Source organism: Protomyctophum bolini (genome assembly GCF_963924005.1).
Source record: "Protomyctophum bolini genome assembly, chromosome: 7".
NCBI lineage: Eukaryota > Metazoa > Chordata > Actinopteri > Myctophiformes > Myctophidae > Protomyctophum > Protomyctophum bolini.
The window spans coordinates 26,952,819-26,979,247 of record NC_137868.1 but is presented as its reverse complement, the minus strand read 5'-3'; the positions used below and the strand labels follow the sequence as shown (position 1 = coordinate 26,979,247).

At 42.2% G+C, this 26,429-nt stretch overlaps 2 protein-coding genes across 4 annotated transcripts; both read left to right on the top strand.

Moving 5' to 3' along the window:
- The first annotated feature begins 456 nt into the window (after positions 1-456).
- tbc1d31 (TBC1 domain family, member 31) lies at positions 457-19,082 on the top strand. Of its 2 annotated transcripts, XM_080768900.1 has the most exons (23): positions 457-798; positions 1,260-1,400; positions 3,711-3,826; positions 4,884-5,062; positions 5,947-6,095; positions 6,425-6,584; positions 7,249-7,449; positions 8,306-8,467; positions 8,891-8,970; positions 9,354-9,500; positions 10,191-10,324; positions 11,020-11,153; positions 12,639-12,818; positions 13,173-13,405; positions 14,020-14,092; positions 14,863-14,942; positions 15,046-15,181; positions 15,433-15,525; positions 15,830-15,958; positions 16,303-16,497; positions 17,257-17,326; positions 17,514-17,693; positions 18,292-19,082. In XM_080768900.1, the coding sequence occupies exons 1-23, from the start codon at positions 728-730 to the stop codon at positions 18,429-18,431; spliced, it is 3,183 nt and encodes a 1,060-aa protein (XP_080625026.1). In that variant the 5' UTR covers positions 457-727; the 3' UTR covers positions 18,432-19,082. The 2 variants fall into 2 exon arrangements, with proteins under 2 accessions (XP_080625026.1, XP_080625027.1); XM_080768901.1 differs by lacking the exons at positions 457-798; positions 1,260-1,400 and adding an exon at positions 2,884-2,974.
- Positions 19,083-20,720: 1,638 nt separating this feature from the next.
- Positions 20,721-26,420, top strand: cUnh8orf76 (chromosome Un C8orf76 homolog). Of its 2 annotated transcripts, XM_080767385.1 has the most exons (8): positions 20,721-20,833; positions 21,147-21,248; positions 21,603-21,746; positions 21,983-22,033; positions 22,418-22,562; positions 23,051-23,204; positions 24,473-24,605; positions 24,782-26,420. In XM_080767385.1, the coding sequence occupies exons 1-8, from the start codon at positions 20,726-20,728 to the stop codon at positions 24,974-24,976; spliced, it is 1,032 nt and encodes a 343-aa protein (XP_080623511.1). In that variant the 5' UTR covers positions 20,721-20,725; the 3' UTR covers positions 24,977-26,420. The 2 variants fall into 2 exon arrangements, with proteins under 2 accessions (XP_080623511.1, XP_080623512.1); XM_080767386.1 differs by lacking the exon at positions 21,603-21,746.
- Positions 26,421-26,429: the final 9 nt, after the last annotated feature.

The following is a 26,429-nucleotide window of genomic DNA, read 5'->3' as shown; positions in this document are numbered from 1 at the left end:
TGGAATCTTGTGGACCAGACCCATTGCAAGATTTGGATTGGATGGATCCATCCATCAATCCATTAAATAAATCAAAATTGTGTGAGTTGGCATTCTTGTTTTACAACTATGTCACGGTGGTCTTTTATTTTGACAAACTAAAGTGAAATCGACTGTGGTTTGTGTTCGACAACTTGACAGCATTTCTAGATTTCTGCTTTGCTTACTTCCTGTAAAATTTGCACCACGTATTAATTATTTTATTATATTATATTTTAAATTATTGTCATGAGCATTTGGACATATAACAATAATAGCATTCAGTGATGCAACATGTCATTAAACTACTTTAGTCTAACTGGAATTAACACTGAATCATGTATTATGGACTACAGCTCCCACAATGCACACTTCTGTTTACATGCGTGCATGACATCTAATTTAGGCGACACAGACTATCTGTCGTGAAAATAATTATTACAAAACAATTCTCCCGAGTCCCGGCGATTACACCAAGGGGAGGTGTAATCGTAATCAAATTACATTTTATAAGCGATAAAACGGTGTTTAGCTCATGTTATCCGTGAATTCGTGGAGAAATGTAAACGTAATGTTCTTTCAAATTTCGCGCTGATCAACCCGCCGCACGATAGGTTGTGTTTATGGCTATGGCTAATGAAGACTAGCTAAGTGTTCATCCTAACCTCTCTTTCTGTGACCTGTAGCTCATTTCTAATTTACGGTAAACATGCAAGTGACAGACATAGGAAACAAAGAGGAGGGGAAAGTATGGCACCGAAAGCCAGCACCAGGCAATGGGTGAGGTTTAAACCACTTTGATTAAGTGTTCATTTATTCTTGCAATGTTTTTGATACCTTATGGTCCCATGGGGAAAATATTATTCACCCATGCTGATGGCTGCTCAGATGGTTACGATCATAATGCTCAGATGTGAGCAGTTCAGGGTTAAGTGTCTTGCTCAGGAACACTAAGACACATATAGTTTGATTCCAAGGAGGAACATGGTGACCTTGTCCTGGTGACCAGACAGCCGCTCTATCCACCGTCAGGGTGATTATGAGGGACTCACTGGTCTAGAAACAAACATAGCTGCTCTTAAAATAAAATCCTTGGACATGTTGGGGAAATGTGTCAAATATTGTGCAACAGTGCAGTTTAAGAGTTTGCCAAACGGATGAATTAGCTAGGGTTGTCATAGATAGAAGAAAATAGCAGTGGTGAAGTGCTGTTTATGTAAAACATGTTATTTGCCTCTCAGAATCTTAGTGACAGTGATGCGCAGTGCTCAACAAGGCAAGACTGTGCGTTTCCTCCATGTGGCCTTTGACACCACCGGAGATTGCTTCCTGGCTGGAGATCATCATGGCAACATCTACGTCTTTGACATCAGCAGAAACAGGTTAGCTCTATTCCACTGCCTGCCACAGAGAACCAAATCACCATTCAACTGCATTCCCTTTATTGCTCATGGTTGCTGCCAGCATCCAATTCAAAACACTGGTGATGACCTACAGGACAATCAAGGGCATGGGCCTTGGCACCCTTTTTTAAATATTTTCTTACTTGTTCACATAGTGATATTCGGTACATTGCAGATGTAGAAATGGCACTAGAGGTAATAAAGGGTTAATAAAACCTTTATTACCATTAATAATAATAATGGATTTTATTTATAACGCACTTTATATTCGTCAGAATCTCAAAGTGCTACAGCAAATGAATCAAATCAAAAGAAACAACACACCATTAAAAACATCTAAAAGAACAGGAACATTTAAAACATATGGGGCAAGGCCCCTATAAAAATGCTTTGGTTGCCGTGGATGCACTGGTGGGTTAGCAGGGAAATCTTATATTCAGTCCGGAATGAGATGAGTGGAGTGAGCGGAGTGAGCGGAGGATGGGTGTGATGTCCTCGTATTTACGCACTCTCATCAGGATCTGTATCCATTATCGATAAGCATGCCCTGTGGAAGAGACTAGGAGTAAAAGATGGCTCTTCACCCTGGTTTACACCAGAGTTGTCTGCTCTTCTCAAACAGAAGAACAGAACCTGGTTGCTAGCCAGAAAATCTGGAGATCCATCACACTGGGCCTCATTCACACAAATTAGAAATAAATGCATTAGAAACTAGAACTGCACTCTGTCGAGTGCATACTTGCTTGTTGCACACTAGTATATATTTAATCTCTCTCTATTATTAGGCACATAACCCATCTCCTGGAAAACAGCCCATGCTCAGTAACCCCCCTGCATAAAGGAGGAGATAGAGGCAATTTAAATTACTACAGACCGATCTCCAAGCTATCCTGTTTAGCTAAAATTATGGTATTCCTGGTAAACAACCAGGTTAAAATATTTCTCTCAGAACACTCTGTCCTAAGCCTGCATCAATCTGGCTTTAGAGAGAAACACATCACTATCTCAGCCACCACCTTAGTTGTAAATGATTATCATCAGCCCTAGATCCAGGATGCTCTTATTGGTCTCAGATTGATGTTGAACATCAGCAAAAGAGTTGATATCGACAGAGTCACAGATTATACATATCTTGGTATTTGGATTGATGAGAGACTTACTTTTAAACATCATGTAGATGTCCTTGCTGGTAAATTGCGACAGAAAATTGGCTTTTTGTATAGTAATAAAGTCAGTTTTCCTGTCATTAGCAGAAATAGGGTAGTTGAGGCAGTGTTCCTGTCTGTCTTGGATTATGGGGACAAAATCTATAGACATGCAGCAGCCACTCTTAAATCCCTAGACTGTTTATCACTCATCGATTAGATTTATTACGGGTGATAGCTATGGTACTCACCATTGTATCTTATATAACAAGGTTGGGTGGGCCTCCCTGACAGAGAGACGAGAACTGCATTGGCACCTGTTCTCGTATAAAGCTATGCATGGAGATTGTCCTGAAATGGGACTCTGAACCCTACCACAGCCGGTCAAGTAATTTCCCCAAATTCAAGGTACGAAAAGTTAACTCTAAACTAGGTAAATCTGACTTTAGCTTCTGTGCCCTAATACATGGAACGACCTACAAAAGACATTCAAATTGACCACATTAGTACCCTTGCATCGTTTTAAAACCTTCGTGAGCATACAGACCCCCACAATATGTATGTGTTTTTAGATAATTTTGAAATTTGTTTTAGCTTGTTTTAGTTTTAGCTTTTTATTTGTAAACCTATGTAATTCACATTTCTTTTCCTGATCTTCTGATGTACCGGTATATGTGATTGTATTACTCGACAACACTGAAAATGAGTTTGATTACTCAGTTTAATTTCGAGAATAAATAAAACTTGAATGAATGAATACACGACAACGTACGTAGATAAATAATATACTGTTACAAATCCTGTTGTTTAAACTGATGTTGGTTTGGTGTTTACCTGGTATCCTTACCCTGGCCTGAATAAGAGCGTATGGTATTGTAAATGCCTAAATTGTAAATGAACTATTGTATAATAATATTTATAATAGTCTGTACTCTGTCCACGATGGTTGAATGTCAGTTACACTAGTTATTGTCCACTCACTGCCAATGCTACACCTAGTGCTGTGTAAGTGTATTCCAGTCTGGTAGAATTTCTATTCATCTGATTCTGATTGCAATTCATGGAATGTACTGTTCTGATCACTTTCAGTGTCTGTGTATAAGAAGTGTATTTTGACATTAGATTTTACTTTGACCTGTGACAGGTTCCGATTGGTGCAGAAAACAGGTGTGGCCTGTACTGCCCTGGCATTCAACCTCCGTAGGACCACAGAGTTCCTGGTGGCAATGGCTGACTACTCCATAAAATGTTTTGACAAAGGTATGGTAATATTTCAATCAGCCATTCTCTTTCAAAATGACATTGCTTCAGTACTTTAAAACCTCTTGAGCCAGCGGGGGCAGCGGTTGTCCACCTCTGAACAGCTCTCAGCGGGTCAATGGAGACCCAATTGGTCTCCGGTTCCAACTCCGATTTACCCCCTTTATCCCCCTGGGGTTTAAGAGGTTAATGGTGGCATGCAGTCACCAAGGGATATGCTGTGGATTTCTTAACTAGTGGGGCTATGTCTTAACTAGTGAAATTACCTCTTAAATGTAGACCTAATATTAACCCACAGTTTATCCAATTTTATTCTATTTACTTGCTTAATGGGCAAATGTTAGTGTTGAAAATAATTATGCATTTACCTTGCAAATGTCATCTCTGTAATTTAATTAGTTCATCATGAATCCATCAGCCACTATTATGCAACTCGTTTGACGTCTTCAGACAGAACATCTGACTCACACCTACAGTAGGCTAGGCCAGATGTTCCCAATCACTGGTACAGTACGTGTACCTGTGCACTGCTGGTACGCGAGAAGGGAATCCCAAGTTTTCACGACTGTGAATCTATAACCGTGCGTCACCAGGATCAATGATATGGTCAATGACAATGATATAACATTATGTTGTGATATAATAATATAGCAGCTTCTTGAGGCCAGTCAAATGTCTTCTGTGTTTTGGTATGATGATGCGCGACCGCAACGCACCCAAACTGTCAGCCAGTCCGTGGTAATAGAAAGGTTGGGAGCCAAGAAACATTCTCGGGGGCGAATTTGACTATATTAACTCATTTATGACGCCCTAGAAAAAAGTCATTTTGCACATCTACTAAAATGGACAGATGAGTAGTAGGAGTAATACTTGAAAAATGTTTAATTCAGATACAATGTTTCCGAAGGGGATGCCTTTCAAGCCCCTCAAGGACCCCTGGGGTCCCCGGACCCCACATTGAGAACCACTTCCTTAATTTCCTAATTTCTACTCCAGTCCTGAGCTCCCGGATCGTCTGTTGTTTTTTTAAATCTTTATTCTGTTCTTTTATTACCAGACACAAAACAGCTGGTCAGCTGGATGCGGGGTCATGAGGGAGCAGTTTCTTCCATCTCCGTCCACAGTTCAGGCCGCTACGCCATCACCACCTCCTCAGACACTGCCCAGCTATGGGACCTGGACACCTTCCAGAGGAAGAGAAAGCTCAACATCAAACAGTCTGTTGGCATACAGAGGGTAAGGGAGCACACACAATATGAACCGCTTAGGCACTATAGGAATCAATTAACCACTTAAGTTAAGTAAGTAATTAAGTGTCATGGTATGTCGCATAATGGTGTTGTGCAAAAACAGTGGGGGAAATAAAACTTACACCGGGCATGTGTGCATTTGACGTAAGCGCACTGCGCGCACAAAGTATGCGTGCGAAATGCCCCGGCTACACCAGATCTGTGGCGCACGGCAGATTTGTGCGGGACCTTCCGGGAGGATATATAGATACGCGCGCATTGGGGTATACGCACGTAAAAAAATTAGAACCGATCCTATTAGAGCAGACCTAAGACTAAAAGGCATGGAGAAGCAGCCTTTAGCCATTATGGTCCTGTAATGTGGAACAGCCTGCCAGTTAACCTGCGGCTCTCTGAATCCACGGACATTATTAAAAGAAACCTTAAGACATACCTTTTTAACATTGCGTTTAATTAGCTCATACCATTATCCTTGTTTATGTTTATCTATAATGTTTTTCCTAAATGTTTTCTTTATTTTTCTTCTTTGTTTTCCATCTCCTTTAATGTTTTTATATTTGTAAACTGTGAAGCACATTGAGTTGCACTTGCTGTATGAAATGTGCTATACAAATAAAGTTTTGATTGATTGATTGATTGATTTTTTAGAGCACGCGTATCCGTGCGTCTGGTGTAGCTGGTATCATTGACATATATTGGTCCTATCCAAACGCACTGTACGAGCGCAGTAAACGCGCACAGTAAACGCGCGCAGTAAACGCATACGCACGCGCGCAAAATTGCCTGGTGTAGCTTGGCCGTCAACAACATCATGGAATGTTTCCTGTTATTGATGTTGTCATGATTGTAATACAGTTGTTTGTGTTGTAGGTATTTTTCCTGCCTCTGAGTAACACCATCCTCAGCTGTTTCAGTGATGACTCCATCTTTGCGTGGGAAAGTGAGACGCTGTCCTGCAAATACCAACTACCAGTCCCAGAAGGGCCACGGATCTGCTACAAGGCCTTCGCTGTCACACGGTGGGTTTTCTATGGCAGTATCAATTACGGCTGGGCAGTATATTGTCATTGTGAATCATGATATTAAATATCGTCTTGATATGGCATAGGTTTAGCCTTTTCCTGGTTTTGATCACTTAAACCCTATTTTATACTTTTAAAAGTTTTTTAGCAAAATTGTGAAAATAGCCAAACCCACATTTCAAATAAGGTATGGCATGTGGTTCACCACAAGGGACTTTTGAGAAACATAATCAATGAATCATTGAACATAAATGTGACATCCGTTCTGCACTGATATTCTTGTTAGTATGCAGTAAACAGTGAGTGTAGTGTCTTTGTGTTGACAGTGATGGTAAGACACTTGCAGCAGGTGGACGCTCCAACCTATTTCACCTGTGGTGTCTGGACAACAAACAGCTGATCAGAGTGGTTCAAATGCCTGTCAAGGTCAGAACCATCCGAAAGCTGCAGTTCCTGCCTGACAGCTTTGATGCAGGAGCCAGCCAGGTACCCAGAGAGCCTCTTCTCTCCTCCCCCTCTTCTCTCTTGAAAGTGTGTGTGCACGTGTGTGTGTGTGTGTGTGTGTGTGTGTGTGTCTGTCTGTGTTTCTATGTGCAGGGCGTTGCTGAAAATGAGCACCTGCTCAGCTACTTCCCTGGGTAAATAAAGAAAAAAAAGTCAATGTACAGTGTATCTGTGTGTATGTGTGCTTCACTGCTTGTCTGTTTTTGTAATTTGTTCTAATCAGTGGTGGAGGAAGAACACAAATGTTTTACTTAATACCACAATTGTGAAGTATGAAAGAGATAAAGAAAACGGTAGTGGGTCGCACACACCAAGACTTCAGTTCAAATTGTTTATTTCATTTTTGAACAGGACAAACGTTTCGGCTATACAGCCTTCATCAGTGTGGGGTTTCACTACCGTTATTTTGATATGTTTTGAACTGGTAGCGCACCTACAGTCAGAGCGCGGTGGTCACATGAGAAGTAGGACTTAATAATTGATGAATTGATGTTTTTTAATAATACCCTAAATCTGCAAAGTTACAATTGTAGGGATTTAAAAAGTTCCTCAGAATTGTACTTTGTACAGTAACGAAAAGGACAAGGTACCTGGCTTCCTTCCACCACTGGTTCTTATGTGTATTATACTATTTCTGTCTTCTCAGACACTTGGCGTATTGAGTCAAGACGGTGTAATGCGCTTCATCAACATCCACACCTGCAAGTTGCTCTTCTACATTGGATCCCATGACGATGCCATCACCACAGCAACAATCAGTCCTAATGGACGTCATGTTGTGGCCATTATGGATAATGGCAGTATCAATGTTTACAGTGTCCAGAGCCTGACCCAGAAGATTAACAGGGTAACTGTGTGTGTGTGTGTGTGTGTGTGTGTGTGTGTGTGTGTGTGTGTGTGTGTGTGTGTGTGTGTGTGTGTGTGTGTGTGTGTGTGTGTGTGTGTGTGTGTGTGTGTGTGTGTGTGTGTGTGTGTGTGTGTGTGTGTGTGTGTGTGTGTGTGTGTGTGTGTGTGTGTGTGTGTGTGTGTGTGTGTGTGTGTGTGTGTTTTATGCACGTCGGTCACTCGATATTGTGGATATCTGTCTCTATTGACTTAAAACCACATTAATGTCCTATTCTCTTCTCAATAATAGCCTATGCTTCATAATTTTGTACTCAAATCTCAATGTAGCTTGTAGATCTACATTTTGGCCTATGACACACACGTACGACAAACCATAGATCAGGCTTTGATTAGGTTTAATCAACCACTTTAATCAACCACATCTCCTCTAAGGACTCTAAGGGATTCATACTATGGTTGTGGTAGTGTGAATGCTGCGTACCGTTCCCGGGAGCGGATCACACAACCGTTCCAGGGACCACATGGAAGTAGTCTCGGGACCGATGAAGTGTACTCGAATAGTACGAATACGGATCGATGCAATGTGAAAGCATTGAATACAGTTGAATGAAATGTACTCGGGTGTGGAAGAATCAAGGCCAATGTGAATCATGGCCAGCGGGGACCAACCAAGCAACCGTATTCGCGAACAGTTTGAATCAAACGGACTCAGTGTGAATCCCCTATAGCCTCCTCACCAGCTTGCTCCTTTGTTTCCATTGTACCACCATGAACCAAACGGAACTATGCAGTGGATACAGTATGTCAATGGACTGCTCTGTTCAAACCTCAGTTTGTCCCTCTCTGCTCCCCCCCAGCCCCCTCCTCCCCAGGTGGCAGTAGTGTCAGGTGGTGAGGTTGATGGTATCTCTTCTAACCTAAAAGTAAAGGTTGCGTCCGAGGTCACTCATAGACCAGCCAAGACCTCCGGAAGGCGGACTCAGAGCAATGTCATTGACTCCATGACAGACGACAAAGAGGTAGGCCTGGCACATGTACTGTATGATGTGAATGCAATAAAGGACAGGGACATGTTTCTTTATGTTTATGGCTTCATGCACACATGCTAAAGTTTACTCACACGAACACCTCGGACCGCTGGTGTCAAAGCATGTGACATTATACTCATAAAGGTTGGCAAACCTCTTGCTATACGTCATAGGTTACAAACATCTTCACTTTATTTTGGCAGAAGTGACATTATAATTCAAATGTATACTGTGTTTCCCAACATGTTTTATACACACACACATAACAAGAAGTGACATGTCTTGTGTTTTGGAAATGGAACGTTTAACAGTCTTAAACTTTACTTAGCGAAATCCTTAGATCCTCACATGGAGAATGGAAGGAAACATTTTTGTTTTGCTCTCCCCTTGGAATTTGTTTGTCTGTCTGAATAGAATGAGCTTCCAGCTGGTCTGAATAAGAAGAGACTGGTGGGTTTACTCAAGGCCTTTGGAGAATACCCTGCTAAATACAGGTAAAAACAGACAAGGCTTTTAGAATAATTTGTATTTCCTGTGTACAGGAAACACATACTTTTATTTTTTCACTTAAGGTTTTATAATTAAAAATAATTAGTAAAATAAGTAGTGGGAGCTAGCTGCGTGTTTAATGAATTATTAATTCATGTTCCTGCCTTTTAATTTAGAAACGGAAAATATGCACGGGTATGTCATTAATTATCAGCTACACATCACAATTTGGGAATTAATATGCTGTATATCTGTTGGAAAGAAAAATTGGAAGTTGTTTTCATTACATAAAGGCTTTACGTACACATTTGTTAGCACATTAGCCATCTTGATTTTTATATTATTGGGTGTCTATTCTTCTGTTTTTCTAACTATGCGTGTCTTCCAGGATGTTTGTATGGCGCACATTGTTGCGTCTCCCAGAGAATCATGCAGCCTACAGCAGTCTAACCCATAAAGGGCTTCATTTAGCCTACCTTAGCCTACATGAGAAATATCCTATCAAGAGCTACAAGCTACAGAGGGGTTTGCAAAGGTACATCATACATAATTCCAATCATATCATTCAAATATACAAAAATCATAATGATTACATTTGGGCTGATAAACAAATACAATTGTTGTGAAAACCCATTTAAATTAATTTATTTTTGAACACTTCTTAAATGACCATAATATTTACAGCTTCGACCATTATTTCCTTATAATAGCTTCGTTTTTAGATTTTGCTTAGATGGTTACAATTACTCCAAACATTACCAAACTTAATAATTGAGTCAACATTGGCTAAACTTTCACTTACCGGTATAAAAGTCATTGACTTTGAATTTAATTTGGAAATTCTTCCTCCAGGAACTAATCATTTTAAATTGCAGGCCAATGACATTTTGTGTATTCGATTCTGCAAGTTGATTTACTCTACTAAAATTAATGGAATCCTATGGCTTCCTCAGGAAAAATGACAACAACTATGTTGTACTAACAGTTTAAGTAATATGCTCAGCAGCAATAATGGTTAAAAAAAAAGTAGTAGTACTGTATACATTGAATCCTAGTCAATAGACTAAGCATGCCAGACAGAGGTACAAACCTTTTACAAACATAATATTTGGTACTCTTATGATGTCTAAAAAACTGGTTTATCTTTTTTAATCTCCCTTTCTGTTCGTCCTCTAGCTTCCCATCGCAGCAGACATGATTCATTTCTATCCCCTCTTCTCTACAGGGTGTTGTCTTCATTAGCCCACTGGGCGGCCATCTTTGGAGAAACGGAGTACCTTCCCCTGGTGGCATTTCCCTTTGTCAAGCTGTTTGAGAACAACCCACTGCTCTGCTTTGAGGTGGTGGCTACTGTTATAGGTACAGATTTGTTGGTTACTATAGGGTTGGGTGTGTTTTGTTTCAGGAACCCAATTTATGTATTGCACAGCATCCACCAGCTATTGTGCTTGAGAAAATGCTATCTGGTTATATGAACAACCAAATAAAATGTATAATGTATGGTTTAATGTATGATTATGATTCTCGCTAGAGGGGAACTGCAGTCATCATAGGTTCCTCATGATAATTATTGTCTGTCATATGTACTAGGCTCTACAGTGTAGTGCCTCAATGGCTCAGCAGGTGGAGACAGAGTTTTACAGGTTTTATTGAACAACTTGAAGTGTGTGTGTGTGTGTGTGTGTGTGTGTGTGTGTGTGTGTGTGTGTGTGTGTGTGTGTGTGTGTGTGTGTGTGTGTGTGTGTGTGTGTGTGTGTGTGTGTGTGTGTGTGTGTGTGTGTGTGTGTGTGTGTGTGTGTGTTAGAGGTGCTGGCTACTGTTATAGGTATAGGGTTGGGTGTATTTTGTTTCAGGAACCCAATTTAAGTATTGACATAGTGTGACATATATAATTGATAAATACACTACTTTAGTTGCAATCATTAGTACATTAATGCAACTTAAGTTTAACAATTTGTTTAAGCTGAAATAGCACAAATTAATTGTTTTCTGAAACAAATAAGTGAATACAATAACATCAACTATTTCATTTTGTTCATGAATCTTTTCTGCAGTGAACTGGTGCCAGCATTGGTTTGAGTACTTCCCCAACCCTCCACTGAACGTCTTAAGCATGGTAGAGAACGTGATAGCTCATCACGATAAGGAGCTGCTCCAACACCTGGTGGATTGTGGAATTACTTCACAGGTAACAGCATTACAATACAAATCGCCTGAAAGGCGAGGGCGTGAGAGGGGCCATTCTAGCATTGGACAATCCCATTGCCACGGTCAGCGCTCTGTGACTGACCATGCCCTCTGGGGATCTATTCCCCCTAAGGGAGCCTAACTTCACGGTCAGCGCTCTGTGACTGACCATGCCCTCTGGGGATCTATTCCCCCTAAGGGAGCCTAACTTCACGTTCAGCGCTCTGTGACTGACCATGCCCTCTGGGGATCTATTCCCCCTAAGGGAGCCTAACTTCACGTTCAGCGCTCTGTGACTGACCATGCCCTCTGGGGATCTATTCCCCCTAAGGGAGCCTAACTTCACGGTCAGCGCTCTGTGACTGACCATGCCCTCTGGGGATCTATTCCCCCTAAGGGAGCCTAACTTCACGGTCAGCGCTCTGTGACTGACCATGCCCTCTGGGGATCTATTCCCCCTAAGGGAGCCTAACTTCACGGTCAGCGCTCTGTGACTGACCATGCCCTCTGGGGATCTATTCCCCCTAAGGGAGCCTAACTTCACGTTCAGCGCTCTGTGACTGACCATGCCCTCTGGGGATCTATTCCCCCTAAGGGAGCCTAACTTCACGTTCAGCGCTCTGTGACTGACCATGCCCTCTGGGGATCTATTCCCCCTAAGGGAGCCTAACTTCACGTTCAGCGCTCTGTGACTGACCATGCCCTCTGGGGATCTATTCCCCCTAAGGGAGCCTAACTTCACAGCGCTCTGTGACTGACCATGCCCTCTGGGGATCTATTCCCCCTAAGGGAGCCTAACTTCACAGCGCTCTGTGACTGACCATGCCCTCTGGGGATCTATTCCCCCTAAGGGAGCCTAACTTCACAGCGCTCTGTGACTGACCATGCCCTCTGGGGATCTATTCCCCCTAAGGGAGCCTAACTTCACAGCGCTCTGTGACTGACCATGCCCTCTGGGGATCTATTCCCCCTAAGGGAGCCTAACTTCACGGTCAGCGCTCTGTGACTGACCATGCCCTCTGGGGATCTATTCCCCCTAAGGGAGCCTAACTTCACAGCGCTCTGTGACTGACCATGCCCTCTGGGGATCTATTCCCCCTAAGGGAGCCTGACCATGCCCTCTGGGGATCTATTCCCCCTAAGGGAGCCTAACTTGCCTAACACAGTGAAGTATCACAGTGAAGCCATTAAGACCTGAGGCAGATTCTACAAATGCCTTTTCTCAAACCTTTTCAAGATTTTTCAAAATTGTTCACAAATAGCAGATGTACACGTCTATCTGCTATTTTGAACACACAATGCTGTTTTCCTGGTTTGAATGGGTTAACAGGATATCAGTCTATATTCTACATGTTGTGGTACTCTGATGTTTTACGGATTTCTTTCCCCTCAGAAAATGTTTACACTGTATTTTGGTGGTACTCTTGAGCCAGGTGGAGTAGTTGAAATACAATGTGATACCAGTCAGTGTGTGTCTCTGTTCCAGCTTTATGTGTGGCCCCTCCTGGAGACGTTATTCTCTGAGGTGCTGACACGCGAGGAGTGGCTCCGCCTCTTTGACAATGTATTCTCCAACCACCCGTCCTTCTTGCTCATCGTCTGTGTGGCCTACATCACGTGCTGCCGCGCGCCGCTGCTTCTCTGCTCTCAGAAGCAGGACTTTGAGGTAGTAGATGGTTCTTGCTGTCCGGAATAGGTTCTTTACCTTGTTGTCTCTGCTCTTCTCCTCTCTTCATATTTTTAACCTGTTTTCAGTAGTGAAATTCTATGAAACTACCGTGATGGTATCCATATGGTATTCCAGAATTCAAACTCAAGCTAGATCACTTCACTTCGTTTTCTAGGGTACAGTATAGGCTGTTTTTCGTAAAACTTAGCAGGTGCAGCCATAGTGACCATGAGAAAGAAAACAAATTAAAACCGTATACACCATAAACACACACTCATTATATCGCTGCTACTTGTTTTCTCTTAAGTTAAACTATCAGTCTGCCCCTACCTGTTTCTTCCTCGTCCTCAGTATTTCTTTCACCATCGTAACAACCTCGACGTGGGAGCAATGATCAAAGAGGCCTATCGTCTGATGAGCAGCACACCAGCAGACATCCACCCCAGGGCCATGTTGTCTGACTTCACACCTCTGACCAAGGGCCAGTACCCCGTCTTCAACCACTACCCAGAGTTCATAGTAGAATACCAGAGTAGGGAGAGGGAGAAGATACGACAGCAGGAGATGGAGTACCTCAGAGAGAGGTGAGGATCATTATACAGTATATATAGCTCCCTATAGAAGACTGGTAATATACATAATTCTATGATATAATCCTGTTTATAATGGTGCAACATAAAGTCACTTAAGTCAGTGACTTTATTTGCAAAGTAGAGGATTTTGCACCATGGCACCTTGGCTTAAATGATAACAATACCTTTACTCTTGTATGGTATTTTGTGGGCAAGTATCATAGAAAGTGTTGTTTCTGTGTTTGGATCTGAACAGACAGGGTACAGAAATATGTCAAGATTGCTCTGTTGTGGGGGGGCACGGTGGCATAGTCTGTACTGCTGTAGCCTCACAGCTAGAAGGTCCTGGGTTCGATTCCCGCTGGGTATGCTGGGGGCGTGTTCTCTCCTCCGTGTCATCAGTGCCCATACCCAAGGCGGGGTTGGCGAAAGGGCCTTCGTGGGCAAAATTGTGGGATAAAAATTAGGTTAAAAAAATAAATAAAAGATTGCTCTGTTGTCTTTGTCTCCTCAAGCAAGTCGTATGTGTGCTGAGAATTTGGGTCCAGGTGAATGCTGTTAGAACTTCTTTTACCTGTCTGTGTGATCTCTTCAGTATTTGTTCTGCTGTGTTTTTCTGTCATCAGACAGGCACTATCAGATCTGCGTACAGATTTTGTGCGCCGCAAAGCTGAAGAGGAGGCTTATTATGCGCAACAGGTAAACTCAAAACCAACATCTTGCACTAAATATGTATCTTTTTATAAAGAGAGAACATTGTTGTGTCACTTTTTTGAGCATGCTGATCTCTCATTTGCAGCATTCACAGCACTGATCTGTTCACAAGACTAAATGAGTCTAAAGACCATGGGTTCATCAAGATCACAATGATAACTTGCAATCTGCTTATTAGACTAAATCTGATAGTTATGCGATAACTTCTGTGCAAAGTTGACATTTGGGGTTGTGCTAGTGGAAAGGACTTGGAGTCACCTTCTGGAATGAATGATTCATCCTCTGGGAAGCATGAATGCATTCAGAAAGTTTCATGGCAATATGGCCATTAGATTTTGCAATATGTTGTGTGCAAGTCAACATTCTGACTCCCATGATTGGGACCAAAGCGGTGGTTGAACAGAACAAACAAAAACTAATAGTATACGCACATCACTTAGTAGAGGTACTGGGTTCGAAAGTGACATCAGAAAAAGAAGAAAGAACCCGCACACTCATCTGCTACAACATCTATTGACAGCGTTTCAAGCCAAGGAGGTGAAGGAGTTTGACCAGATGAAGAGCCTTGGCTTGAAACGTCATCAATAAAGTAACATGTTGGAACAGATGAGTGTCCGGGTGGTTCTTTTTCTGAACAGACCAACCGACATACAGTACTAACAGTAGCCAATAGCCATCATCCAGAAGTTATGTTTGATTCACCTTTTTTGAATTGAATGGATATGACTTGGACTGAGTTTAATTGTTTTGAGCAGGAGCTACTACAACAGGCAGAGGATCAACGTCGACACATCTTGTCACAAGAGGAGGAAAAACTAACACAACAGAGGACTAAGTAAACACATACACAACATAACGTTTTTTACTTCAACAAGTTTGTGAATTGTTGCATGTCATTATCGTGTTTTTCCTAATGAGGCAAGTCTGTCCTCATCCAGGCTGACAGCCATGAAGAGGGAGATGAAGGTGAAGGAGGTACAGCTGCTGGATGCCTCTAGAAGACGCTTCCTCAAACATCAGCAAGACCTCAGAGCCTCCCACATAGAAAGATTAGAGCAGGAGATTAGCAGGAAGGTACGTCCAGGGTTCCCAGTAACCATGTCATGAGCTTTGTGTCATAATATATAGCATGAAACACGCTTTATAGATTAATGATTACTGCATTTTGTCATTGTTCTTGCCTAGTTTGAAGATGTGAAAGGTTCTTAGCATTTAACATCTATGACCCAATCTTGCCATTTCATGTTCTGTTTCTGCTGTTCTTTTAATTGGATTATTGTGGTTTTATAACATTCATAACATAGTCTGGTCATGCCTTGCTATAGATGGATCTCCGTGAGCATGAAACGGCAGCAGCAGTTGAGGATCTGGAAATAAGACAGCTGGAAATGGAGGCTCAAAGGAAACAGTTGGAACAGGTGCAATTCACCTCCTCACATTAGATGTGGCCTTTTGTGTGTGTAAATGTGTACATTTACTAGGGCTTTAAGCAAATAGTCGACTAGTAAACTAGTCATCTAGTAAAAAACACTAGAAGTGAAAGTCATCTAGTAAAAAACACTAGAAGTGAAAGCCCTAACATTTACATAAACTAATTATGTGGCAGTCACCTGTTTAAGTGAGATGACATTGGACCAGCATGCTACGCATCATTGGCTAATTTAGTTGACAGCAGAATTGTCTGGTTGTGAACTTTACGTCTCTGCTTCTGTTTCCTTTTAGGAACTGTTGAAGGAGCAGGAGCGTGTTGGCCAAGAGGTTCAGCAGGAGGTGGAGATGAGATTGAGGAAGGCAGACAAAGAGGAGGAGAGCTACAGAGAACTTGTACACAATGCAGATGCAAACCTCAGGGTTGGTGATACAAATTACAATCTCACACACGCATGCATGCGAGTCTACAACCGATTACACAAAACCAGGACTGACTGAAGCACATCCACACCAATGGTTCTGGCTCACAGGGAATCCCTGCACTAACAGGACATTCAAATAATGACTGAATAGAACTCGAGAAAACACTGAACTGGGTTGGTATCAAATGAGGTTTACTACACTCAAACTAGAGTGTTTTACACACACATGATGAATTCCCAGTATCAATATCAGCACAATACAATGACAAATAATGAGCTAATTATGCATGTATTATGTATGATTGTCTTCTATTCATGCCATGAGCACATGTTTTCACATAGGCCCTGGAGGAGTCAATGGCCGAGGCTTGCCAGCTGGGCAAAGAGTCAGACTGGGAGAGAGAGGTGGCACAGTGCCTTGAGAGGGTCGATGCAGAACAGGAGAGGAAAACACACAGGCTGGCAGGGCTGCACAGAGAAACCCTCGAACAGCAAGACAGGCTGGTGAACACACTGAGAGAAATGGAGGGGAGGAAGGTAAGAGTGTGTGTGTGTGTGTGTGTGTGTGTGTGTGTGTGTGTGTGTGTGTGTGTGCGCGTGATGCACATACATTTAATCCGGTGGTAGGAGACAGAGCCTAGTAAAAATGCTGAGCGGCATTGACAAAGTTGAGCTTTTCTGTACACACCCATTTAACGAAAAACGGCAGTGGTAGAAATAACTACCACTACACTGCTGGTGCGAATTCGCCCTTAAAGTAGAAAGTCACTGTTTTTAATACGAACATTGACTGACCTTTACATCAACATTTAAATTGACTAGCAACTAGTAAAAAAATCACACCCGTGTGAAGTGAGGGCCGCTCTTATCATCATACATAATCTCATTCCAGCCAATCAGAATTTGTGTCCTCACCTTCGTCTTCAATGTTTGTGTTACGCAATGTTTGTGTTTACACAAACACTCAAAATTGTCCATTCATTGTCGATGGCATTTCATGTTTGTGTTTACAAGCTGGACAGGGCTATTGCCCTTCAAAAAAAAGTTAAGCAATAGATGACATTAGTAGTGCATTGCATTATATTTGACACCAATGCATGTGTCTGTGTGGACACGACGAGTTCGGAGTACAAGCTTTGAGGATTGCAAGGCTTGTGTCATCTCAATATAGTGTACAAATACTCAACACAGGCAGGGGAAATGGTCATGTCATCTGTTCATCACAGCTGATCAAATGATTCAAATATCCGTGTGTTCTTTCAAAACCTTTACTGTGCCTCTACCTGTGTGCTCCAGTGGGATGAAGTCATGAGTGCCAGAGCCCAGTTACAAGAGCCACACCCATCATTGTCTTCAGCAGACACAGGTAATGCACACGCACACACACACACACACACACACACACACACACACACACACACACACTGCCTGCCTAGTATTAGCTGTGTTTCAACTGGTTCAGTTGAAACAGACCCCCAGATACTGTACTTCAGGCCACCTCTGGCTGTGCTTTGACCGCTAACAGTTGTCCCTAACTCCCTATGTCCTACTAGGTCATAGACAGATGAGGATAAGATCACCATGTTCTACCAGAGGTCTGCCCCATAAACAAAGCGCCATCCCTGCTGCTACTACTAATGGTAATGTTGTCACCATCAACAATCCAAGGCAGGAAGGAACCAACATGGTGTGTCTCAACAGCCACTCACCTTCAGAGAGCACCTCCACCAACTGTGAGCACATTCTCTGTTTTATTCAATCAATACTACAGTCCATTTTCATGCATGTAAAGGAGATTATGGTTTCGCCCATCTGTGTCTGTGAGTATGCACCACTAATCTTGAAAACCACTTGATGTAACTGCCGGTAGGCCAAAGAAGACACTCCCAGAATATTTTCACTATATTCAATCTGGCAACGACAACTGTTTTATATTTTTCTGAATGCATTGCATATTAGACCCACCGTTACTCCAGGCTGTAGTATGCATGTCATGGCTATGGAGTAGAGCTAGCCAATTTAGCGCAGCTATCCAAAACAGCGCAGCTATCAGAAACATAGAGATCACTGTTGCTTGCGATCTCTATGTAATGTTTCTCTGGGTTTTTCTGGGTTGCTGTGTGTGTGCGCCTGTGAAACATATCGAATGGCACAAACTCTACTTTGTAGATCAGATGTTTCTGGGGAAGAGATTTGATGCAGAGTCCAGAGTCCAGGGTTTAAGTAGTTATGTATCGTGACAACATGCCTGTAGGCCACCCAGCCTGGCAGAGATCTGTGCTCTGCATAGAGACCTTTCTCGTTGAACATGTTTTATGACTTGTCTTTCAGTTTCACTGGACAGAGGCCGGGCCCAGTTGGACAGCAAAGAGAGAGAACTGATGAGGGATGTCAGAGAGCTGAGACAGAAGCTAGCAGCCAGGGCCAGAGAAGGCAGCTCCTTTGCTTCGCAGTCCCCTGTCTCCCAGTGAATGCCACAGGTGTCCTTATTGTCCCGCCAGTAGCAGTCACCCAGCTCCAGCTCAACCCCTGTCTTCTCAGTGACTTAAATGGTGAACAAAATTTCAACCAAGACTAGAGGCCAGGAACGAAGCAGACCTGCTCACCATGTTCCAACAATATAAAAACTACCATCAAGAGTACAACAGTCTCAGTGCACCCTGTCTTAAGTTCTCATACTAAATTACCAGTTTGGTTCACTAATGCACCATATGGACAGAGAGCAGAGACCAGGATACACTGTAGTAGCTGTTTGGTAATATGCCTGACAAACATAACCAGACTATATAGACATGTGTCCATGCAGGTTTGTGGCATAGACATGTTGACACAATCCTGCTCCATGGGCATGTGATTCTAATATGCCAACCGTTTTTTCACACCACAGCAATGTTGTGACAATCTGCCTTATCTCTTTATCAGGGGCAAAGAGCAACAAAAGACCATGCTACGTTATCAGGGGCAAAGAGAAACAAAAGACCATGCTACGTCATTATATTTGACACATACAGCAATACCAATAATGTGCATTACTCATGTCCTGTATGTACTGTACTCAGAGACTCACTCATAAGGAATAGTTCCATTCACGTTTGATTCTTTTTTTAGCTGCTGTGTGGATTTGTATTTTACGTTTTATATGATTTGACTTATTTAAAAAATATATTTTAATAAAAGAAAATTTCAAAAAAATATCCTGCTGTTCAGAATTCATTGTGCAGTCTCAGATGCACATACTACATACCTGCCAATCTCAGTCGGTCAAATAAAAGGACATTTGTTTGGACAAAGTGTAACAATCACATTTTATTTTAGGCTATTATTGTCTGTAGATTCGGGAGGTGGGAGGGGTTCCACATTTCCCTGTGTAGGCATCTTTGTGACTGGCTTTTGGCAGACAGGGGAGGGGTGTGAGGCGCAGTCAATCCAGAACTGCGATTTGCCGCCCAAACTCGACAGTGAAGTTACAGCAGGTGCCATGGCTGCCTACTTCAATCAACTCTGTAGTTCTAAATAACATTTTCATGCCAAGGACCCCCAAATTGATGTGTGTCTCTTATTCATGCTAATAATGTGTGTGTGGTAATGATGAAATTAGACTGAATTAATTAAGCTGATCACAATAGCTCGGGATAGACTGATAGAGGGGAAAGTGAGGAACAGTAAAAAATAAATGGTGAAAGACATTCTTTTTATTTTCACTACCCATTTTTCATGCCGTCGCCTACCATTGCTTTTTCTTTTCTTTTTTTTCTTCTTTTTTTTTAAGTCTTGCTAAAGTGTCACTGGCTCTCATTTTTTACAATGTTTAGATATTACCTTTATTATTTAATTAACTATGCAACTGCATATTGTCCAGCCAAAGAAACAACAGAGGACTATTATTAATATGCTTGGCAAATGAACACCCTACTTTGACGTACAAGAGTGTCACTTGAAAGTAGCAAAAATAGGAGATGCATTGTGAGTTTGTAAATCTGCTATTGTCAATATACCAGTAAGACGCCTGAGGGCGAGCTCACGTGCACGCATCCGCCTAGGTGACAGCAGACTGCTGGGCGAGCGCTGGCGCTTTGGCATGGGGCGTCAGATCAACATATGGGATGTCAGAACAGCTCCATATATGGAGATCCAAGGGTGGCAGCGGGGCAGTGTCTTGAGTGTACAGGGTTTGATGAGGGCCCGTTAGGTCCGGGCCTGATGAGGACACTAGTGTGGCAGCGGGGACAGTGTCTTGAGTGTACAGGCCAGTTAGGGGCTGTTCCTTAATTTTGTTGAGAACTCTAGTTTTCGCCGGCTACCTGGCGCGGCTGCACTTATGAAAGAGGAGACATCGTAGAGGAAGATGGATGTAATGGAGAAGGATCAACATATGGAATGTCAGCTCCATATATGGAGATCTAAGGGTTTGAGGTCAGATGTAAAGTTTCTGGCCAATATGACATCAGGGATCTCCATGGGCATGATAATGCAAAGACGCAATAATGCATGTACGTATGCAGCTGCTCCAAATGATACTCCCATTCGTCTTTGCGTGTGCCCCAGTGGTGCCCGTGTGAACACACCATTCGTTTTAGTCTTTCATTCATTTTTCTTGTTCTACTTTTTTTTTTTCTTTTTTACGCACCATTAGTTCTGTTGTATCCAGTATTAAAAGGTTGTATGACAATTATTTATTTCGTCAACGAGCGTCCTGACGTAGTCCGCCTTGCGTACACAGCGACGCAAAACGTGTGGACAATGGCTCCGCCCCCCTCGTGTCAAAATGGAGTTATTTGGAAGTGGGTTTGATGATTCTATGTTTGGGGAGACAAGAGACAGAGTTTCCACCACCACACTAGTGAATTATAATGCGAAATTCTGTGAACCAGAGGTAGGCATTCATGGCATTTGATTTGACCAAAAAAGGGATAGAGATGGACCAGAGCTAGACGCTAGTTAGGCTATAGGATAACTTGAGTAAACATGGTAGCTCTAGTCTAAAGGCATTAGAGCTTTGGACCAGAGCTAACAGTAGTAGTAAAAGAGCCCAAGAAGCGAAAATCGGAATTGATTTGTCTTTTTGCATTGCTGGTTGTTTCCATTTCTAGCTATAAATGGCAACTGTGATTAATTGAAAACGACTTGAAGTTGAAACCCAACTCAAGAGGTAAACTATGCAATTAAGTTCGCTCTTTCTTTCCCAGTGGTTTTGTGATGCCTCTGCTCTTGACACAGACGATTCTTTGGAGAAGCAGAAAATCTTCAAATTCCGAGGTGATTTGGCCTTCAGACAGGGGTGCTATCAGGTATTTGGAAAAGTCTTTCAAGTCTTTAAAATGTGAAGTCGCAGTGTCAATAATTATAAAGAGAGCAATTTTGCTAATGCTTAGTTTACCAAATTGATAGGCTACCTTTTATTCGGATCCCCATTAGCTTCCACAAAGTGGTCGCTCTTCCTGGGCCTGCTTCCACCTTATTATTTTATGGTAACTTGTAAGCATTAAACCTTCAATAACTACCCAGCTAATAGGCTAGGCTATTTTTAATCTGTGTTGTGTAGCACAACTCTGCCATAGAACACCAGCAGCACCAGGGGACCCAACCTGAGTTGACAACCTCTGCACTAGAACCCCCAATTTCTCAACCAGCATGTGTTTCAGAAATCTCTGGATGCATATAGCGGCTGTCTGGAATGGCTTCCTGACAATAATCTGACCATCAGAAGAGACATTCTAGAGGGAATGGCCCGGTGCTACACCCACCTAGGACACAAAGACAAAGCCCTGGAGATGACTGACTTACTGGTACCACACCATAATACATCACTGACTGTAGTTATTATACAGTTCCCCTTCCTTTTGCTGTACATGAAGGCATTCTGTGAGTTGTTTTACAGAACTGTAATCAATATTATGACTTTAGTTGCTACATGAAAGTAGGACACGGTAGTTGAATCACTGCATCTGCATGTCACCTACAACTACATATTGTATGTAACATAAATTCTATGTATGCCGATTTGTTTATCTCCTGCCTCCAGAGCAAAGACGCCTCTAACACATGTCATCTGACCTGCCTACTGCTGCTTAAGGTGTGTGTGTGTGTGTGTGTGTGTGTGTAGAGGGTGGGGCTAGGGGGGGCTTGAGCCCCTGCCCTTTTGCCCCAAAGAAAATCTGCATAATGGCGTGTGTGTGTGGGGGGGCAATAAGTGCCATTGGCCCTTCAAGACGAACATTAGTCAAGTTATGATAATTCCACTATCATAATTAATTATACTTTTGATTGCTTATTTTACTGTCCAATGACACGAAATGGCACAAGGGATGGACCCCACAAAACCACCCTCAGAAATCGGCACGCGCTACACGCGCCCACACATGTGCCCTTTTCTGGGGTTTTAGCCCCTGCCCCCTCAGTGCTCTGTGTGTGTGTGTGTATGTGAGAAAAAATACATAGTTTTCTTTATCTCTAAAAGGTCAGCATCCACCAGCACTTTAGGGCATTAGGATCCAAGATATCGTCTCTGCAGGATCTGTGCAGTCTGCTACATTTCAACCCGTGGTACTGGTATGACCTGGGACTGACCTGCCTGGACCTGCTGGAGGCTGACAAACTACAGGGTACATTTTCTATACTCATATTATATACTATGATTGCTATCTCATATAGAGCGTCGCAGTCCCGCCCCCTTTCAGAACGACGAGGCACCAGGAAATAATTTCCCATTTATTTTTCCAATAGGCGTTTCAAAAAGTATTTAGGAATTATTTCCTGGTGTCCTCGTTGTTCTGAAAGGGGGCAGGACTGTGACGCTCTATAGTATGGTGGGGAGCTCAAGCAGCTCTAGCTTTTTTAGCCAACACGCACCCTTAGGTGCCGTACACGATATTGAAACTAAATCGCTCTCTCTGTTCCGGGGGAAGAGGGGGGGAGCAGAGCAGCTCGCAATTCATTTTCAATGGGAGTCACTGGGTTTCACAGAGCAGCTCTGCTCCATGGGGGGGGGGGGGCACACAACACAGCCATGGAGCAGAGCTGCTCTGTGAAACGTTTTAATAGTGTGTACAGGCCTCACTGTGATAACGTTTTGTTGGTGCTTTGACAACAGCACCAGGATTTTGCTCCCTGCAGTGTGACTCCACAGGACTGCAGCCTGGTAGACGTAGAGAAGCGGAAAAATATGCGGACCGGGAAGACAGCAGCGAGGAAGAGGAGTCAGACAGAGTCTGGCTCAAGGCCTGCATGTGTTTAATCAGAACAAGGTATATTACAACTTAGAACCAGATTAGTTCAATTTAAAATAATGAATAGAGTCTACTGGACTCCGAGAAGATTGTTCAAGGCTAAGCTCAGAGATAGTCCGGTTTGCTGGAGGTGTGAGGAGGACCTCGGTACACTTATTCATGTACTGTGGGAGTGCCCTAGGGTACAGACGCTATGGTGTGCTATTCATGAGAATATAATGCAAATCACAAACCAGGATATTCCTTATACACTGGCTCTCTTTATTCTGGGTGATCCATCGCCACTAAAACACCTCCCTGCACCTCTAGCTGACTGGATTTAAACGGCATTAATGGTGGGTAGGAAAATCATTGTTAAGGAATGGAAGTCTGAGGTTTTACCTCCAGCTCATGTATGGTTCACTCAGCTCGGTATTGTGGCTGCTTTGGAGAGGTTATCCTTTAAAATGAATAATCAGTTGGATAAATATGATCTGAAGTGGGACGTGTTCCTCAGTCATGTTGCAGGTCCCTTGGTGTGATCCATGGTCAGGCAATGCCCTCTTGATTGTTTATTGTATTACTACACATTATGATACGGTTGATGATGCTGCGTTTGGTCGTGTAAATAATGTAAACTATTTTCACATTTTAATTTGATTTTTTTTTCTTTCTATTTGTTTATCTTATCTATCTTGCCTGTCCATGAATACGTTCTCTGCTGTTGTTGTTTGTGTTTGTATTTTAAGTTCTCTGTTTTATGTGTTTGTAAAAAATCTAAAATGAAGTACTGATCATAAAAAAAAAAAAAAGAACAAGGTATATTACTATAGAAGACAGACAGTCAAGACCCCCAGTCATTCAGCCTGCTCTGGTTTTCCGTTCTGTGTTCATGTTATCTGTCTGGAGGCTTCAGTCGTTCACTAACGCTCCATACCCTTTATTGTTTGTCTTCCTCCATGAAGTAGATTTCATTAGATAAATTTATTTGAGAAATAATCACCCTCATTTGTTTTTTATAGAGAAAGCAGGTGGGTTCAGATATTTTATACACATTGTGCATTCTGAAAGGATGGACTTGCTTTTCATAATTTGCATCCTCAAAAGCTGTATTTATTGCTTTTTAAAACTTTAAATAGTATAATTTAAGGCAATCATCACAGGTTCCAAGTGCAGAATGGGCTAAACATTTGTGTGTGATGCATCAGTTATGGAATAACTACATGAATTCTTACTACATGAAGGCAAAATGTAGAGCAGTATTTATTCAATGTTTATCTTCCTCTCTCTTGTCCTGTTCTTTGCAGACTCTTGTTGAGAATCCTAAGGCAGCAGCAGTCCTCCTTTGTGCTACAGCGCAGTGAGAACACCTTCCAGAGGACGGAGGAACTGTTGCAGCAACTAAATCCAAAAGAGGGCACAAGGCAGACACTCACTGAGGTCAAACTTATTTTTTTGTCCATGATCTTCCCAAATGCATAGGGGTGGGGGGTAGAATTTAGCTTATGCCATGTAGTTGCAAAGATTATGGCTTGGGGTTTATAGCAGAATGAATTAGGTTTTTATGTGTATGTATATATTTACCCTTTTCTTTTCTTTCTTTCATTGATTATTAGGTTATGTCAGAGGATCTGATCCCGGAGAAGATGAGAGAAGAAAACCAGGATGGTGAAAGTCTAGCAGGTCTATGTATGCAGAGCTTCAAAGATCGCTGGTGGAACAAGATCCTATTAACTGGCGTACTGCAAACCGATGGACCTAGTCATTATAGAAAGATACAGACAAACACTCGACGAAATGTAACTGACTGAAATGATTGATCACCTTTTTTGAAGACTCGTTTGGAACGCTGGAACTATGCGTTTGGAACTACACTGAGAATCTGCTCAGTTTTCAGAGCACTCTGGCAGTGATGTCACTGAGTTCAATTGATTTATGAACGGTCAATGAAAACAACATGCCTTGTCTGTGGAGAATGTAGTGGTTCTCAAACCTTTTCATGTCATGGACCCCCAAATTGTAATGTATTTTGCAACGGACACCCATTTGAAAATGTTTTGTGCCTGGGACCCCCAGAAAAAAAGATTTGTCAAAATGTTCCAAACTTTTTGGAGATCTTTAAAAAAGATGTACAAGCTCGATGCCATGCTATGATCATCTGCTATTTTTGGATAGCCAATGCATAAGGTGTTTTAAATTATTTATACTGTATTAACACATTTAGCTGGGGAACCCCTGACAGACCCCACTGTGAGGATCACTAATTGGTGCTTTGCTTTTTATATTTACAGCAGGTGTGATTTCCATGTACAGGTCATGAGTTTGTTTATCAGTCCATTCAAAAGTCAGTAGCATATTAACCAGCAATCCAAAACCAGCAAGTAAACCAAGTGTGCTGACTTCATGTCTATTTAAACAGTACACTGTGAGCGCTGTGTGCATATTTCCGACTGCACCCATTGGATAAAACGTGCTGAAAAAGGCTTTCACTGATGAAATCTTGGTACAGTTTGGAAATCTCATGGAGAGCATTTGCTTCCTTAAATATTGCTTCATTGAAAGAACAAGTGACAGACTCTAGATCTATAGATGTACACACACACAGTTCATTTGGGCTCCAGTCAGACATGTCCAGTAATAAATTAATGGACACTGGATCAAGATGGCAAGTGGCTTACCTGGAAATGTAGCCTATTTATGGATGTCTATAATTTCATGTCATGGACAATTCTCTCCACAGCAACATTTCTTCAAATCAAATTGTTTTCCAATAAATGTAAGCCTTTATATACATTGTTGAATTAAAATTAAGCCCAGGTTTTCAGGACAAGGCCATGGCAAGGTCTCTTCAATTATAATGTAAAATCTGTCCTTTTCTACGGTTCAGAGACAAAGAATTGTGGGTATTGATGGGCCACACTTTGCGCAAACCAGCAACCACCACTACATGTCAGGCCCTGACTTGGAATCCCCAGAGGAAGCAGAAGAGAGGGTGGCCTACACTTGGAGAAGGACGAGACGGAACTAGCTGGGAAGAGGCACAAAGAACAATCCAAAGCCGTGTTTTTTAACACTGATAGTGCGGTGTGGTTGCCACGGTGGTAACCACGGTGTAAGTATGTAGGACTAGTAGCATGCCAAAGTTTGTGCTATTGCCATAGAGAATGCATTGGGCGTTTAAGTTAAATAACTCGGAAACGACAAAACATTTCAAAGTAAAAAGTTCCAGCATGTGTCTCCACAGTAAGCTGAATAATAAAAAGT